Consider the following 17,944-nt stretch of genomic DNA (forward strand, 5'->3'; position numbering starts at 1 on the left):
TATCTTTAATATGCAAATCCCAGAATTCTATAGAATGTTGTCATGAATCACAGATTCTTAGAGATGGAAGGGACCCTAAAAGCCATCTACTCCAATGCCCTGCCATGCAGGATTATACTGCTAAAGCACTCTTGAAAGATGCCCATTCAATCTCTATTTAAAGGCCACCGAAGATGGAGGGTCCATAATGATTCAACCAATGGCAGTTAAAGTGGAATCACTGTGCTGCAACTGCATGGTGTGGAAAGGCCTCCTGAGAAGCATTTGGGAAGCTACCTGTGAGTGTGTCATCAAAGAACTAGAATGACCTGGAGGGAGGTAACCAACCAAACAAAAAAGGACACAAAGACTAAAGGACACATGGAGAATGTGGGAAGAACAGAGTGAACAGTGGCATACAGGTGTGGTGGCATACAGGTGTGGAGGAATGACTAGAAAGATACCAGATACTGTACTCATTTCCTTTTTTGGGGGGGGGAGTAATGGAAGACAGGAGAAGGATGCTGACACTCCTTCCTACTTAAATGCCATCCACAAGAAATATGGTATCCAAATTCCAAACCAGTGTAGACTGGATGTGTAAGTAATTAAGGAAGGAAAAGCTCTCAGTAAGTGCTTAAAAAGCACTTCACTTTATCACTACATCAACACATTCCAAGGCTGGGCATTTGAACTTAGGGCAGTATCCAGGTACAGCTTGGCTCAAAACTGAGCCATGGGTGTTGGGAACCTGCTGTGTCCCCATGAAATCTCACTTCATTGGCATGATGTGGGTAAGAGAGAGTGCACCACACAGCTCCACTTCAGGAATGGGAACACACCAGGACTGATCTGTTGGAAATTGTTATGGTCAGGTTGGTCCACTTGCAATAAACATGCTGCTCTTTCAGGGGCCAGTAATGCAAGGACTGTGTATTTTTCACTGTGGTTTGGCTTGGAAAATGCAGGAGTGTGGAGAAGTTAATTTTGGGGTGACAGCTCCCATAATCCACCAGCCAGCATGGGCACTTGCTTGGGGATTATGGGAGTTTGAAATTTAATTTTTCCAATTTCTCGGAAGAAGCTAAGAAGCCACAAGCCAGAAGTCACTCACCGGTACGTTGTGGTCTTTGCGGGCTTTGTGCGATGAAGCCACATGCGCCAAATACTGGATCACTTTTTTAGTGTTCTCGGTCTTGCCAGCACCTGACTCACCCCTGCCAAGACAGCCAAGCAGTGGGGGTGAGAAAAAGAGGGCACTGGATCCTGCATGGCTCCTACCCAGCCCCTTTCTGCCAAGCTTAGCTATGTGGTCTTCTCAAAGAAAGCACTAAATACAATGATTCTGCATTCCTCTTTCCTGGGCCCATATAGCACATTATTTAAACCAATGCAATGCAATAGCAAAGAATACAAGCCTGGAATTCTGATCTCACTACAAGTCAAGAACTAACTCAGGATTATAATAATATTATGGCAGTAGCAATAATACTCTGGTTATAGGTTGGTGTAGAATAAGACCTGAGTAACACTATTACTACAGGAAGCAGTTCCACTTCTCTGTAACAGAGGAAAATGAGACAACAGCCAAGGCCATTTCTTCAAACCGGATGAAAGAGTACTTGGTCCCCTCCCCATCCTTTTTCTCCTTTTGTGTGGTGTCATTTTTAAATTGTAAGCCTATGGGCGAGGACTGCCTTTTTCATTGGTTTTATGTAAGTTGCTCCAAGAGCCCTTTGAGCTGAGGAACAGGAAAGAAATTCCTTATATAAATAAGTAAACAAACCCTGCTTGGCCAACAAAGCTTACTAAGGTAGCCTTGGGCTAGCTGCTAGCTTAAGTCTTCTTTACAGTCTAGCTTAGCCTGCTTTACAGAATTATTGTGAGGATTATTTGGTGGCTTGATGAGAGATCGTGCATATCTTCTTTCAAGATGAAAATGTCAACAATGAACAATAATCTTCCACTTTACAGACCAGCCTACTGGGATCAGCATGGAAAGTGCTTCCAGCACGCTAAAGCAGGCTCCCCCGTGCCTTCCAAATGTGTTAGACTACAACATCTACAATCTGCAACCACCATGATGGTCCACAATTCAACACACCTGGAAAGCACTGGGATATGTTATTACTCTAAAGTGATACAAAATCACTAAGTATTATGTATTATCATTATATTATTAACTTTATTTATACCCCACCTTTCCCCCAAGAGTGGGACTCAAGGCAAATTACAAATTAAATTGATTGCAATATTGGTAAAAACATACAAAAAGTCCTATTTATTTCCTTCTTACTTGATGACAACATATTTGTGGTTCACTGCCTAGAAAACCCAGAATTATTATTTAGGGGAAGGGGAAGAGAAGGAAGCACTTTGCTAGGGGAAAAAGGACTTTCTCCTCAACCTGGCATCTCAGGCTGCATTCGCACTGCAGAAATAATCCAGGTAGGCACCACTTTAACTGCCATGGCCCAATACTGTGGAATTTTGGGAATTGTAGTTTACTGTGGCATCAGGGCTGACAGAGAAGGCTAAATGTCTCACACTACAATTCCCAGAATTGGCACTTAAAGTGGTGTCAACCTGGATTATTTCAACAGTGTGGATGCAGCCTGAGAGAAGCAGGACAAAAAGGTAAAAAAAGTTGGAGTTCAAGGTGAGTTTTTGTTAGAGTTCAAGGTGAGCTCTCAGCAAGAATAATAGCATGAGAATCTTTCAGAGCTGCAGAGTTTCTTGCCTGACTAATAATAATAATAATAATAATTATTATTATTATTTATACCCCGCTTTTCAGCCAAGGCTATCAAAGCGACTTCACTTTAACTTGACTACACTGCATTTAATACTGTCACTTCAATCCCAAGCTTGGCACCATAGGGGCTGCATACATCTCCATAGCCTCCAGCAATAGGCAAAGAACCTTGGGCTTACCAACATAGCTGCTACTGGCAGCCTCATTCCAAGAAGCAAACCATCCCTGTCTCAGCAACACTTACGTGCACAAGATAGACTGGTCCTCTCGGTCTGGAGAAAAAAGAAGAAAAAGGGAACCTTTCAGACACAAGTTGTTTCTTTATACAGGATCTGAGCCACTTGCTTCCACCAGAGGGCACTGGGGAGATAAATTCAATTGCTCACCCACCCAAAACTTCACCAACCACAGGACCTCAGTGACACATATCACACTGGGCACACACCCCAAAACCATTCATTTTCTTCCTTCTCTGATACACCCGGGAATGGGGAACTGCTTGAACTGTTCCACCCTACTGCCTCTCCTGCCACAGCATACTGCAGCTAAAGCGATGCCCTCCAGATGTGCCAGGCTACAACTCCCATCATCCCCAGGCACTTGTTTTGGGGGAAGGCTAGTTTACAACATACAATCATCCATGATCTGGAAACTATGCTCTATAAGGAGAGACTTAGGGAGCTGGGTATGCTGAGCCTGGAGAAAAGAAGGTTAAGAGGTGATATGTTAGCATCATTTAAATATTTGAAGGGGTGTCCTATTGAGGATGGAGCAAGCTTGTTTTTTGCTGTTCTAGGGAATAGGACTGGAGCAATGGATTCAAACTATAGGAAAAGAGATTACACCTCAACATTAGGAAGAACTTCCTGACAGTAAGAGCTGTTTGACAGTGGAATATGCTGCCTTGGAGGATGGTGGAGTGCCCTTCTTTGGAGGTTTTTAAACAGGCTGGATAGGCATGTGTTGGGGGTGCTTTGATTCTGTGTTCCTGAATGGCAGGGGGTTGGACTGAATGGCCCTTGAGATCTCTTCCAACTCTATGATTCTAGGTTTCTACTTTGCCCTAGTTTCCCCCCACCCACAGCTTACAATTCATACCCTGGAGCATGCTGCGATAGGCTGCCTCAGATATGGCATAGATATGAGGGGGCATCTCGTGACGTTTCTTGCCCCGGTACATTTCCACAATCTGTTCTGTATAGATGGGCAGGTTCTTGTAAGGGTTGATGACCACGCAGAAAAGCCCTGAATATGTCTGTGGTTTCAGGAACGAAGAGAAAAGGCGTATTAGAACAGTTCCCTGCCCCATCTCAAAACACACACATGCACAACAACCACAAAGTTAATTTGCCTACGCAGAAATAGTTCTCAATTTGTGTACTTCATTCCAAAAGCAACATCTGAAAATTTGAGAACAATGTCTGGCTTAAGGTAAAGCAAAGTAGAAGAAAAGGAAAGTGAGGTCTGTGTTCACTGACTTCAGTCAATTGGTCTGATGCAGCAGTAGGGAGGTGCAACTTGTGACCCTAAAAATGTTTTGGGGACTGCACCTCCCATCAGCTCAAACCCAGAACAACCACTGGTGTAGCATAATGGGGAGTTGCAGTTGAACATCATCCAGCGAGCCACACATTTCCCACCTCAGGAGTTGTGCGACAACAAGAAAGGCATTTGTGTGTCATGCACACTGCCTAACACTTGGTTTGCCTGAGCAGCAACAGGAGAAAGTATCTGTAAGGACCAAGAAGCAGCTATTTGAGCCTTCAGAGTTCCATCTCTGAAGTAAGAGGTTAAAGGGATACTTTCTAATTCTGGACAAGAGCCCCTTTTTGTTATTTTAATGGGATGGAAAGAGGGAGACAAAGAAATGGCATGTTCCCGGTACATCTACTACCCAAAACAACTGCCTTGTGTGGCTTCATGGTAAGACCACCCAAGAGCTTGGGAAAGTTACTTTTTAAAAAAACTACATCTCTTAGAATATGAAAGTTACTACAGCTAGCTGACTAAGGATTCTGGGAATGTTATCTGCAAAAATCCCCACTCCAAGCTCTGGCCCTGACAATTAAAAGGGGGAAAAAAGGCTGGTATAATAAGAAAAACCAAATGTTCACAGATGATCCAATGATGCCATGGTTGCTGAGGTTTTCAGTTATCTGCATCATAAAACTGGTTGTCCAAGCAAGCCCTGAAATTTGGCTTTTGACATACCACTAGCAGCCCATTTTCAAGCTGTTTTTCAGCAGCATGTGTGTGTCAAATTCTTCCTCCGGCATTTCAGTGACGTGTGTTGTTCACGACATGGCAACAAGACTGGATGATCCTACATTCCAACTAAAACTCTTAGCTAATAAGGATTTGAAAGGTTTGACAGAATCAACAGAGCATGAAGCAACAGGTTGGAAGGCAAGTATAGGCTAAATAAGAGGGAAACTATTCCTTTTTTGGAGTAAGAGTCTCAGGATCACTTAGCTAGCTAGCCTGACCATCATCTTCCATGTAGCATTTTATTTTGTCTAAAAGATGTCTCCTGATGGATTGTTTCACATAACAAGGTGCCCTGACTCAAAACAGGACACACAATGTGAATCACTACTGAGACTTTTGCTGCTAAGATTTCAACTGTGTGCCTACGAACGTGCCCCCAGGAGGACACGTTTCACACCCTCATCATCTTCGTCCTCCTGTTCTAGCTAAACAGGTCTAGGCCGTTCCCCGCCTCGATACCCAGCTGCAGGGGTGGAGATTGGGGGAGGGCAGGTGCTGGGCTATCCGCAAGTCAGCAATGACGTGCAACTGAGAGAATGCCTTGGCCTGATGCCTCTCGGGGCAGCCTTTTGTGCCCGCTCGGGTGCCACGGAAACCAAAGCTTGACAGTGCCAGCAGGACAGACGGGAAAAGATGCATCTCCCCCTTTGCTTTCCCTTTGTTGCTGGCTGTGCATCATCTGAGTGGAGAAGACACAGTTTCCCCTTTCTGGCGTCATCACACACACACTCCACAAGCTCAGGACAAAAGCATAACTTTGTGCCCCCCCACTCCCCAGAAACAGTTCTTCTGTCTCCCTGGCATCAATGCCCTGCTAAGGCTGAACAGCTCAGCATCTAAGCAAAACTGCACCTTGCTCAAAGGGGGAAATGAGCCCTATGGGACCGGCTCACTAACTCCGGGAGTCGCTTCCCAGTAGGGGGCATAATGACTTCAGTTTTACTTGTGTCAGCAAATGGCGGGCCTAGTCCTCACCAGAGGGGTGGAAAGAACCTCAGAAGCCCTTGCCTGCATCTCTTCAATGTGCCCACTTGCACTATAATAATAGAGTCTTAATTTTAGACTCTAAAATCTGGACATCATTCATTTTCCACTCTGATGGCAAGCCCTAGAATGGCACTTTTCTGTACCTCTAGAGAAGGGTAGCTAGTAGTGATTTTTAGAAGAAGCTAAGGGTATGAGCTTTCTAGCTCCATATTGGAAATAAAAGTATGAGCTGGAACATTAAGATTCAATGGCAAGGAAGTGTTTTTTGTGGACAAGAGAAAATGGATAGCAGGAGACAGAAACTCCTGGCTCCTATTGGAAAGATAGTGAGGCTCCATTGGAGTAGGAAACCTTTGGCCTTCCAGATATTATTCTAAGCTTGGGTCTAGACTATCTGAAATAATATATCTCTATGTATGAGCCTGCCTAAGTTTTGAGATTTTCTCTCTGTCTCACTCCCATCCCCAGAGGGACGTTTGGTGACTTCATAGAAGTTGGTCCCAAGCTTTGTAACTCCCTATCACAGGGCTAAGTTCACCTTTTCTCTGCTCATCTTCCACCAGCAAAGACCTCATACAGGCTTTTGACCATTAACAGACAGAAAAGTCTCTTAATTCTTGGGTTGTTGAGCTTTTCTCAACGCTCAGTTAGCCTCAAAGATGCTAAAAGAAGACTCCTTTGCATACTGATATTCCAGAGTAGCACAGCGATGTCTTCCTGAACTTTTTTAATTCAGAGCTTGATTTTAATATGATTGCTCATTTAAGGTTTTACATTATTTTTTCTATGTTATAACCGGCTGATTTTTAATCTGTATTTTGTTCTAATTCATGCTGTAAACCACCTTGGCTCCTATACTAGGAGAAAGATGAGATATCAAATAAATAAGGCCTACAATCCCATCATCCCTCATCACCATATCCACTGTTAAGGAATTGTGGCAGTTTTAGTCAAAACAGGACTCTTTTGTGGGTTTTCAGAAGGCCTGTGAATTACAGCTTGGAATAATTTAATTTTTGAACCACAGTCCTAGAATCCTTTGGCCATGCTAGTGGGAAGATCCTGAGAGTTCTAGTGCAAACAGCTGCAAATTTTCCAGGCTCAGAAAAAGAGTGAAAGAAAGGCTGCTAGCAGGCAAGTTCTTCATTAAGATACTTGTGGAACCAAGTGGTTTAGAAAGATGGAGTTTGCAAGAATAGGCACAGCATAGAGGCTGCATTCTCAAATTCCCCAGGCCAGCTAACAACTCACATAAATGAGACCCGAGTAGTAGCGATCCTTAAGGTTATGCAGCACTGAGGCTTCATTGAGGCAGGTCAGCTCCGCCATGTCCTCCACCTTGGTGAACTTGGGGGGATTCATTTTCTGGATGTCGTCCTTGGCGACCAGCACCTGACGCCCATTCTCGGCCAGTTCCACCAGTACTTCATCGCCTCGCTCTTCACGCAGCCCGGCTGCCTCAAAGCCATGGCGCTCCGAAGGGACCCATACTAGCCGCTTGGCTGTCCAGTCAGCCTGCGAGGCTGGGTTGCCCACCTGGTTCCGGTCCACAAACAGGTATCTCTCAGCGCTGGCATCCCCTCGCTGTGCAGGGGCCCGGACAGCCATGGCTGGGAAAGAAGAGAAAAGCAAGAAAAGGTTTAGACAGGGTTCCAGCTCTTGGGCTTCAGTTCTCCAACTGCCCACCAAGCATGCAATTTCATACAACCAGATTCTCCGTGTCCAATATTCCCCCTCCCTAAAAGCAACAACCTGTTCTTAGGTCTCAGCTCTCTAAGGTAGTCTTTTTGTAGCATATAAACCTGCCCATGTCTTGAGATCTTCTAGAGAAGTTGCCTTCTGTCTCACCACCGATAGGCACACCTGGTGGCAACACAGGACAGGGCCTTCTTGGTGGCTGCTCCTGGTTCTAAAACTCCCTTACTAGAGAGGTTAGACTGTCATCCTCCTTGTTTCGTAGGTATTGTTTCACAGGTAGGTGAAGACCTTTCTGATTCAGCAAGGTTTTGATGGCTGACTGCTGGGATGAGGGGGGAGAAGGGCCCTTCAGAATCTGTATTCCTATTTATTTTTTGGTTTCTTTTTAATGGTTATGCTTTTAACTGCTTTTAATGCTACTATTAGCTTACCACCTTGAGTCCCAGATTAGGAAAAAGGCAACAACAACATGCAACCAGAGTTTGGAAACGTTATTATAAAGAACGACACATAACTAGAGTTTGGAAATGTTATTATTAACAACAACAACATATAGCTAGAGTTTCGGAATGTTATTATTTTTTGGACTACAAGTACTTTAAAAAGTCCAAAAAAGTAACATTCCCAAACTCTGCATGACTAAAGAGCTCCAGACAAGAGCATTGTTTTAAAAATGAAAAACAGTTTCAGTGTTTTCTACCCCTTCTCTTCCTTCTTATCCCTCAGTCCAAAAAGCAGCATGTCTGGAAAACTTGGGGACACAAAACTTGTGTGACCTCTTCTGCTTTCTCCTCCCGAAGGAAAAATGCATATTTTTCAGGAGCGGGGTGGGTGGGGAATGGAAATATTTGTAGTATTTAGGTGACTGTCAAAACACAAAACTTGAGCAAATACTTTGGACTCAGAAGTGTCTTGTACAAACACTGTAGTGCCAATAGAAAGAGAAACTTGTGTTTACAGAACAATCACTGGGAAATAAAAACTTAGTGAAAGCACAGTCAATTGTGGAGGCAAAGGCTATCTGGAGCCAAAACTAGAATCCTCAATTAGGGGATGGTAGTTTTGATAAGATGAGGAGGAAAAACTAGTTAGGGGGATGGCTAGCTCAGGCGTGGCTAGGGTTAATCTGGATCTACCAGTAGATCTTGGATGATTTAGAGTAGATCACTGAGGATTTCTGACTCCTAACTCTTTAACAACATAAGCAGCAGCAAAATGACTCTTCCTCTTCTCTGGGGCTGCATCTGCACTGCAAAAATAATGCAGTTTGGCAGCACTTTAACTGCCATGGCTGAATGCCATGGAATTCTGGGATCTGTAGTTTGTTAGGGCACCAGAGCTAACAGAGAAGGCTAAATATCTCACAAAACGACAAATCCCAGGATTCCATGGCTGCTGAAGTTCATTGTGCATTATTTCTACAGGGCAGATGCAGTCCTAAATACTACTTTTGAAATCAAGAAAGCCTGAGATAATTTTGTATGGAATGACTGTGAGCACAATTCAGGTCTAGTACCCAGATCCAGCATTCTTTAATTCAAAGTGTGTATCTTTTACCCCCGGCTCCAAGTGATGGTCCACAGCTTATATCTCTTCCCATATAAATTGTGGAAGGGAGATTCCACAAGCCAGAAGCACCCACCCCACCTATATATATATAGTAACAGCAGAAAAGGTGGAATTCCCCCATATATTCTAATTCAGAAATTATTTCTACCTCCCCTCCTCTTCCCATGTTTTCAGTTTTTCCTCTCCTTAAGTTGGGAGATCAAAATAAACAATTAAAAGAACAGCCCCCCCCCCCTTTTGCAGTCACCATTCATCATCACTAGATCAGAAGGAGAAACAATATAGAATCATAGGCAACCATTTCGATCTGCACATGATACTGGTAAGAGCCCAGGAAATGTCCACCTATCCAAACTTATATACAGTAATATTAATGGATAATGCAGTCCAATAAATTAATTCAAAGATATAGCCATGTTAGTCTGTAAAATCAGTATGTAGAGAGATCTTGTAGCACCTTTGAGACTAACTGAAAGAAAAAAGTTGGCAGCATGAGCTTTCATAGACTAAAGTCTACTTCCTCAGATGCATTTGGAGTCACATCTATCTGAGGAAGTAGACTTTAGTCTACAAAAGCTAATTCTGCCAATGTCTTTATTTCAGTTAATCTCGAAGGTGCTACAAGATTTCCCTACCTACTAATGAAATAAACTAAGTTGGTGTGGGAGAGAGTAATGGATCAGGTATTTGACTGTTTGTAATAAACTACAATCAATGGTAGATGAATCAAGAAAGAGAAGAAGAAATTAGAAGAAAAAATATTTATTCATTTTAAAAAATCCAGAGTGCTCCAAAAGCTGCCACGGTGTGCAACTTCTTTCTCTCCCTCACTCACATATACATCATTTAATACAAGATTATTCCAATTGGAAAAAGGTGAAATCATAGACACAATGAGCACAGCTGCTCACATTCAATAGTTTGAACAAGGCAGTTGGGAAAAGAACCAATGAAAAGAAAACAGGTCCTATCATGGCTGGAAAATCCATCCATGTCATAGATACGCCAGGGACCCCCAATGGCCTTGTGTTCACTCCCCTCCACCTCCTTTTTCCAAGAAGCTAGTAGGTTAATTTCTACTCCAAGAAAATGCAGGCTCCCAACCTCTCATCCCAGCCCAGTGCCCCCAACCAGCCGTCTGGCTGATGAGCGAGATTTTCCAGCCCTTTCCCACTCACCCCCCTTTAGACCCCTGCTGGGCTTGCTGGCGTAAGCAACCGCCTTGCCTGTTTGGGCTGCTGGATCCAGACACTCATGCCCTTGTTCCAGACATCCGTGGGGGTCTCTATGATAAGAGGCTTTGCTTTCTTTTTGCATGAATGGAACTGCGAGGCGGAGGAGGACCACTCAACCATTGCTGTTATTTCAAGAGTGGCTCTTCATGATGCTTTCCACCCTGCACACACCCTGCATGAGCTTTTTTCTTTATCATCTTGGCCTTCAAATGGTTCCTCTCCGATCCCTGTTACTCAGCTTCTAAAAAAAGGAGGTCCCAGGAGACCCAATGCTTGCATGACATCACACAGTTCAGACCTGGAAGATACACCGATGAGAATCCATTCGCCCGATATGTGCAGAACTGACTGGACTTCCTCTGCAGCAATAGGAAAGCACTTTGTCTATGCTCAAAACTATTCCTCTCTTAGTATAATGCCTCCTGCCTCATCAAAATATTCAGGGCATCAAAATAAAGACTCAGGGCCCAAGCAGACAGGCCAAAATAGAGCTGCATTGGGCCACTTTGGAAGTGTGCTGTTTAAATGATGCATGTGTCCTAAGAGGCCAGAAATCGCGCCAAAGCCACGCTCCAGTCCTAAGGACTGGAGTGCAGCTTTGGCACAGCTTCTGGACTCTTAAGATGCATGTGTCATTTAAACAGCATACTGTACCTTTAAAGTGACCCAAAGCAGCTTTTTTTAGGCCTGTCTGTCTGGGCCCTCAGTGACTTGGCAGAGCTTGGAAAAGTCTTTCTTTTAGACTACTGTATAACTCCAGAATCCCCAACCAACATAGCTGGTAAATCCCCAGATTCTGGGACCTATTCACGAATTCAGCACAAATTCAATAAAGCTCTGTCTAATGCAAGTACTTATCCTGGCCAGAGCTTTGCAAGGGAAGAAATCCCTATGTATGCTCTCTTGACCAGACCTAGCATCATCATGGAGTCTCCCTGGACAGCTCTGGATCTCTGGCAGGAACCATTGCTTTACTGTCCTGACACAGTCACTGTGCATCTGGGTCTGGGAACAACTATTTAAATTTCCCACAGTGCCCCAGCATGGGACTGCTGCAGAGCACTATGGGAAATTCAAACAGCATATCCTCTACTGGGGCCACCTGGAGCTGACTGGAGCTCCCACTGGCACCAGTATGTAATCCTGAGGACCAGAGATGTTGACAGGCACATCACAGGGCACAGAGATTAAGAGTGTCTCCAATCTAGAGCAAGCCCAAGCCTTGTAGGTTGCTACTGCTGCTGTGTGCCTTCCAGTAATTTCCGACTTATGGCAACCATAAGGCGACCCTATCATGGAGTTTTCTTGACAAGGCATGCTCAGAAGAGGTTTGTCATTGCTGAGGCTGAGAGAGTATGACTTGCCCAAGGTGACCCAGTGGGTTTCCATGGCCGAGTGTGGAATCGAATCCTAGTTTACAAAGTCATAGGCCCTTATCAGACGAGTGTGGAACTGGGGGTCTTCTGCACTGGGCGGTTCGAATTCACGTTATTTCGCACAATACCATCATACCTGCATTCGAATGGCCCAATCCGCACTCACGTGAATGCGCGAGCTGCCGAACTGAATGCGTACTGGCTCCTCTTTTTGGAGCGTGTTGGCCAGTGCGCTGATAAGGGGATTGGCGATATCCTGGATTGGGGCTCTGTTCGATCTCAGTGCGAATGGGTCTGGTGTGACTACCCAGTCCTGAATTCCATCGCAAGACCCCCAGATTCCAATTTTTACTTCCGGTGGTTCCAGCAGCCTCCTCCTCCTCCTCCTCCCGGCTTGAGAGGCATCCCTGGCTGCATCCCAGGCAGGGAAGAGGCGCGGGGGCCGCTGGAATCGCGGTTCCAGCAGCCTCCTCCTCCTCCTCTCGGCTTGGGAGCCAGCCTAGGCTGCCTCTCAAGCCGGGAGGAGGAGGAGGAGGCCGTTGGAACGGCGGCGATCGCCGCGATTCTAGCGGCCCCGCGCCTATTCCCTGCCTGGGATGCAGCCCGGGCTGGATCCCAAGCCGGGAGGAGGAGGAGGAACTCTTAATCAAAGCATCCCCATTTACTTCGATGGCCATCCAGCCTCTTTGACAGCCGCTGGAACTGCTCCCCCCCCCCAGAATACATACACACACACTCACACACACACGTAGAACCGGGCATTGCTAATTTGTTGCAAGGGAAGGTCATGGTAACGTTAAAACCAAGCAGGAATGTAGAGAGGAAACAGAGAGGAATGTAGAGAGGGCACGTTGTATCGTGATTGTTAATGTTCATGAGCTGGCTCTCCAGCTGTTTACCGGGCTGTCATGACGTGACCTCCCCTTTCACCCCGGAAGCGTTTAAGGTCGCAACCCATGCAGGGCACCACTGAGCATGTGCGAGGGGGCCGATACGAATCGGCCGATCCTCATGTTGAGCACCGGTGTGACAAAACATTCTGCACTGAATGCACTTCGCGCGAATGCGTATTGGCCAATTTGAATCATGCCAATGCGGAGGGACTCCCAGGTATGATGGTATTGTGCGAAATAACGTGAATTCGAACCGCCCAGTGCAGAAGACCCCCAGTTCCACACTCATCTGATAAGGGCCATAGTCCAACACTCAAAGCACTACGCCACACTGACTCTTGATCCTTGTGGGTGCCAGTCTGTAAAAATCAAAGCAACATTTAAATGTAATAAGTATTGGGGATCCTTTCGATCTGCCTGCCTTCTGATCCACCAGTAGTCAGAAATACATCTTATTAGGTGGGACAGGGAACGGAGATGTTTGGCCCAATGAAAAAGATATGCATAGGCTGACTATATTTCCTTGAGACAAAAATGGGACAGAGTTATGTAATATTCTGTATTTATGAAAAAGTAAGACAATAACCAAAGTTTTATTACATGAACATATTGAGCTAACAATGAATCTTCAGTGACAGAACTCATACAAAAATTTAGGTAGAGGAGGCGTGTATTTCACCATGATCATACCATGAATATTTCTCCGATGAAGTACTCTTACACAGCAAATTTCAGTCTTTCAACACCTTATCATAAAACTTCTCACACGCCATGACAAAAAAAAATAATTATTATTTTGCAACCACAATCCAAAACAGGGATCTTCAAACCATTCTGACAACAAAACAAGGCATTTTTCTTGAAAATAGGACAAAATTGACATTTATATTAAAACGCCAGGACAATCAATGAGTTCAATTCCAGCCAGAGGCTCCAGGTCAACTCAGCCTGCATCCTTCCATAGGTCACTAAAATGAGTACCCAGTTTATTGGGGGCAATTACTTACACTTTGTAAACTGTTTAGTACACCGGTAAGCAGTATAGAAATGTACTTGCTATTGCTATTGCTAATCTGGAAATATAAGGGGGTGGGGAGAGAGAACACTACTGTCCCATTCAAAATGGTACATATGGTCAGCCTAGGTATGCAGGATGTGCACATCCAGTCAGCCTAGGTATATAGGATATGCATTTATAGGTGCATTGTTTTCTAATCGAGGATAAAAAAGCAGGGAAGATTACATGTGGTACTAAAATGGAGGAGGCAAATGGCTCCAGTTCTTCCCGTAAAGACCAAAGGGTGGTAGGTGACGCCCTTTGGCTGCCAACCAAGGCAGGTGCAGGCTGCTGAATGTACTTTCGCCTGGCAACCACCTGCTGAAGGTGCCACACCTCTGTCAGGGAACTGAGGAGTTCCTATTCTAGTTCTCTAATGCACAGGGTCCTTACCTAGAGATCCCATATAATCTGCTTTACACTCATTCCCCCTCTCAAAATAAGGATCCCTCCACTCCCCTTATAAGGATATATGGATTTTACGACACTCTAAAATCCTTATATCTTTATCCTCCATGCCTAGAACAACCTCCTCCCACAATCTGGTATAAAAATCACTCCTATTTACTTTTGGTTAATCTGGAACAAACAACTACATTTCCTGTGGTGTCATATTAACAATTACTGACTATGGTTTTAAACTGCAGGTGATCACTCCTCAGTTAAAATGGCTATATTCAGAGAAAGTTAACTGCCGCTGGCCATAACTGTCCAGTTTTGCTCACCTACCAATTTACTACATTACAAGAATGTAGAGTAAGCTAACAATTCTACATTTTAAAGAAACCCAGACAGTTAAAATCACAAACTACAAATATATAAAATTCCAAGCCTAAAGTCAAGAAATATAATTATCATCAAAAATTATCATCAAAATCATCAATCAAAAATATTTGCTAAAATATAATACAGTAACCCCTCCGTATCCAAGGATTTTTTCATGCATGGATTCAAGCAATCATGGTTTGATAATATTTTAAAAATACATAAATTCCAATAGCAAACCTTTTGCCATTTTATTAAAGGGACACTATTTTACTGTGCCATTGTACTGAATGGGGCCTGAGCATCCACAGATTTTGGTATCCACAGGGAGTACTTGAACCAAACCCCATTGAATACCAAGGGCCCACCATAAAAATGATTTAAACAGAAGTAGTAACAAATATTTTGGTGTTTTTTTTTGTTTTGTTTTGTTTTGTTTTGTTTTTTGCTAAAAACTTGTACAGTGGATCCTTGGTATCCGCTGCGGTTTGGTTCCAGGACCTGTCCTGGATAACAAAATTGGTGGGTGTTCAAGTCGCATGAAATACAATGGCTAGTAAAATGATGTCCCCTATATAAAATGGCAAAAACAAGGTTTGCTTTTTGGAATATATTTTCAAGCTACGGATGCTTGAATCCAGGGATAAAGAATATGTGGATACGGAGGGCCAGGTTTATAAATAGATGTATTTTTAACTTGTACATGAAAGACAAAGGTGTGGGGAACCATTGAATCTCTGCTGAAAGCCTATTCCACAAGAGGAGTACCACCACCAAGAAAGCATTGCCTAGCCTACCATCCCCACACATTTGGCTGCTATCCACCTCCTACTTTGCCTATTTCACTTCTACATCCTTTTTTTCTCTTTTACACATCATCAATGTATAGGGCAAGCAGGTTCTCCCAAACAGCTGTTACTTATGGCTTCACTACATCGCTTTTTATGATCCCAGTGAAACTCAGAGCCACAGAACAGGGATACTTTCATACGTTTATTTATCAATGAGGTGTGCATAGATTATCTTCACAAACCCAGGGCTCCTGTACCACACCTACCATTTAGAGAGGAAAAACAACCACCCACGACAGCATTAGGCCTAGCATTGCACCCAAAGAACTTCCAGGATGTAGCTGCACTGCAGAAATAATTCAGTTTGACATCACTTTAACCGCCATGACTCAATGCTATGGAATACTGGGGTCTGTAGTTTTGTAAGATATTCAGCCTTCCCTGTCAGAGAGCGCTGGTGCCCCCACCAAACTACAAATCCCAGAATTGCATAAGATGGAGCCACGGAAGTTAACGATCAAAGTGTGTTATTTCCCCAGTGCAAATGCAGCCTAGGGCTGTGTCTGCCCTGGAGAAATAATCCAAGGCTATGGAATTCTGGGAGCTGTAGTTTGTGAAACATTTTGCCTTGTCAGTCAGAGAGCACTGGTGCCCCACCGAATTACAACACCCAGAATTCCACAGCATTGACCCATGGCAGTTAAAGTGGTGTCAACCTGGATTATTTCTGCAGTGCAGATGCAACCTAGGAGAGGAGGATTTGGAGTAGCTTTCCTGCTGCTTGTCTTGTTAAAGAGCTGGGAATTAGAAATCCACACTGATCTACTCTAAATCACCCAAGATCTACCAGATCTACCCAGTTCACCCCGAGCTAGCTATCCCCATAACTAGTTTTTCCTCCTCTGTAATGTGGCACCAACCCTAGTTCCACTGGTGTAAACCAGCAGAACCAAGTCCTTGCTTCAAGAATATATGAGTCTTCGCTTTAGCTTTCTTCTACCCTGACCAAATTTGCTTCCCCCCCCCCCATTTTCTTCTCTGGCACATCACTGTCCTGTCTTCCAGCACATTCCACACCATCTCCAACCAGACCTCATGCCTTTCTCCACCTGTGAGGATTGGACAATACCCAACCCTGCAAGTTTTGAACGAGACAAACGCTAAGCAACCCTGAGTTCTGCCAAACAGTGCCCGGCCAAGTGGCACTAACAAGCCAGCTGCGCCCTCCTTAGCTAATTAATTTGCTGAGCAATCCCAGGGTGAGGCCATTATGGTGGTGGCAAACAGTTGCCTCAGGCCCCTGGGAGACTTAGCAGAGCAAGGATTCCTTAAACAGTCTCTCATCCCCAAAATCCCTAACCGACTCCAGACACCAAGAAAGAAAAAGCAGGTCAAGAGCTGTTAGCGGGTTAACAGAGAGAACCTAGCGTGGTGAAGTGGTTTCAGTGTTGGACTAAAACTCTGGAGACCAGGGTTTGATTCCTAGCTTGGCCATGAAACCCACTGGGTGACCTTCAGCAAGTCACACTCTCTCAGCCTCATGGGAAGGCAATGGCAAAACTACCCTGAACAAATCTTGCAAAGAAAATCCCACAATAGGTTTGCCTTAGGGTCGCCATAAGTCCGAAACGAATTGAAGGCACACAACAACAACTAAGTCACTTGTTGCTGAAACTGCATAATGCCTAAGCTTGCCAGGATGACATCCCTTCAGCAATGCTTTCGTGGCTTCAAAACACTACAGAGATATGTAGAAAACAAGCAAGTGCATTCTTCCACAGCATGAGGGTGCAATCCTGAATGTTTCGCCTGCTAAACATCGGACAATTGCTTCACTGCTCAAGGCAAAGGATTGTTGCCAAAGACGGGGGAAATGTGGCAGCAATCATAATGTGGTCTGCAACTAGAACAAGAGAACAATATGGGGACTAGAGTTGCCAAATGGCCAGAATTATTTTTTTAAAGAGCATGACAAGAACATCCAATTCTACTCTTGCTTCTTTAAGAGCGGTATGTGATGCATAATTCAACAGGCAAACTTTTGCAAAGCACCAAAACAGAAATAATTACTTGCAAATTTATACCAACTGGGCGGTTTTTAATGAAGAACTGAGAAATTTGTAGCCTTTCAGATGATGTTGGACTCCAACTCCCACCAGCCCTGTTTGTGCAACAAATAATCAGGAGTGATGGGAGCTGCTGTTCACGAAACTGGAAGAAGACCAAACATCCTCTGTTCCTTCCAAAAGGTACTTTTGGACTGTGGCTCCCAGACTCTTCAAATCAGCAAGGCTACTGGTCACGCAGTGCTGGGGGGATTCTTGGACTGGTAATCCAAAAAGTAACATTTCTATACTCTTATGTCCATGTTAAAGGGATTTAGGTCTGTATGGATTTAGTTCTGCAGTTGGCAGCTCTGCTGGGAATGACTATGGAATTCTGGAAAGCTGGATTTTACAGTGCCTTGGGAAGGAAATGAGGCCAATTGGAAAGAGCTGGAGCTCTGTTATTACTCCCATGCATACATTCTCAAGGAACCAAGCCTGGTAACATCACAAGATTCTTCTTAAA

The 17,944-nt window shown here is 44.3% G+C and overlaps 1 protein-coding gene across 9 annotated transcripts in view; it reads right to left on the bottom strand.

The window, feature by feature from the left end:
- LOC121933254 (myosin-10-like) overlaps positions 1 to 17,944 on the bottom strand; it is a 71,688-nt gene that overhangs the window by 45,459 nt on the left and 8,285 nt on the right. For all 9 annotated transcript variants that reach the window (XM_042472722.1, XM_042472721.1, XM_042472716.1 and 6 more), the window contains exons 2-5: positions 7,241 to 7,599; positions 3,833 to 3,989; positions 2,979 to 3,006; positions 1,094 to 1,196 (exon numbers count right to left, since the gene is read on the bottom strand). In XM_042472722.1, coding sequence (XP_042328656.1) covers positions 1,094 to 1,196; positions 2,979 to 3,006; positions 3,833 to 3,989; positions 7,241 to 7,597 — 645 coding nt within the window. In that variant the 5' untranslated portion in view covers positions 7,598 to 7,599. The remainder of the gene's footprint in view (positions 1 to 1,093; positions 1,197 to 2,978; positions 3,007 to 3,832; positions 3,990 to 7,240; positions 7,600 to 17,944) is intronic.

The sequence above is a fragment of the Sceloporus undulatus genome, chromosome 6, assembly GCF_019175285.1.
Source record: "Sceloporus undulatus isolate JIND9_A2432 ecotype Alabama chromosome 6, SceUnd_v1.1, whole genome shotgun sequence".
NCBI lineage: Eukaryota > Metazoa > Chordata > Lepidosauria > Squamata > Phrynosomatidae > Sceloporus > Sceloporus undulatus.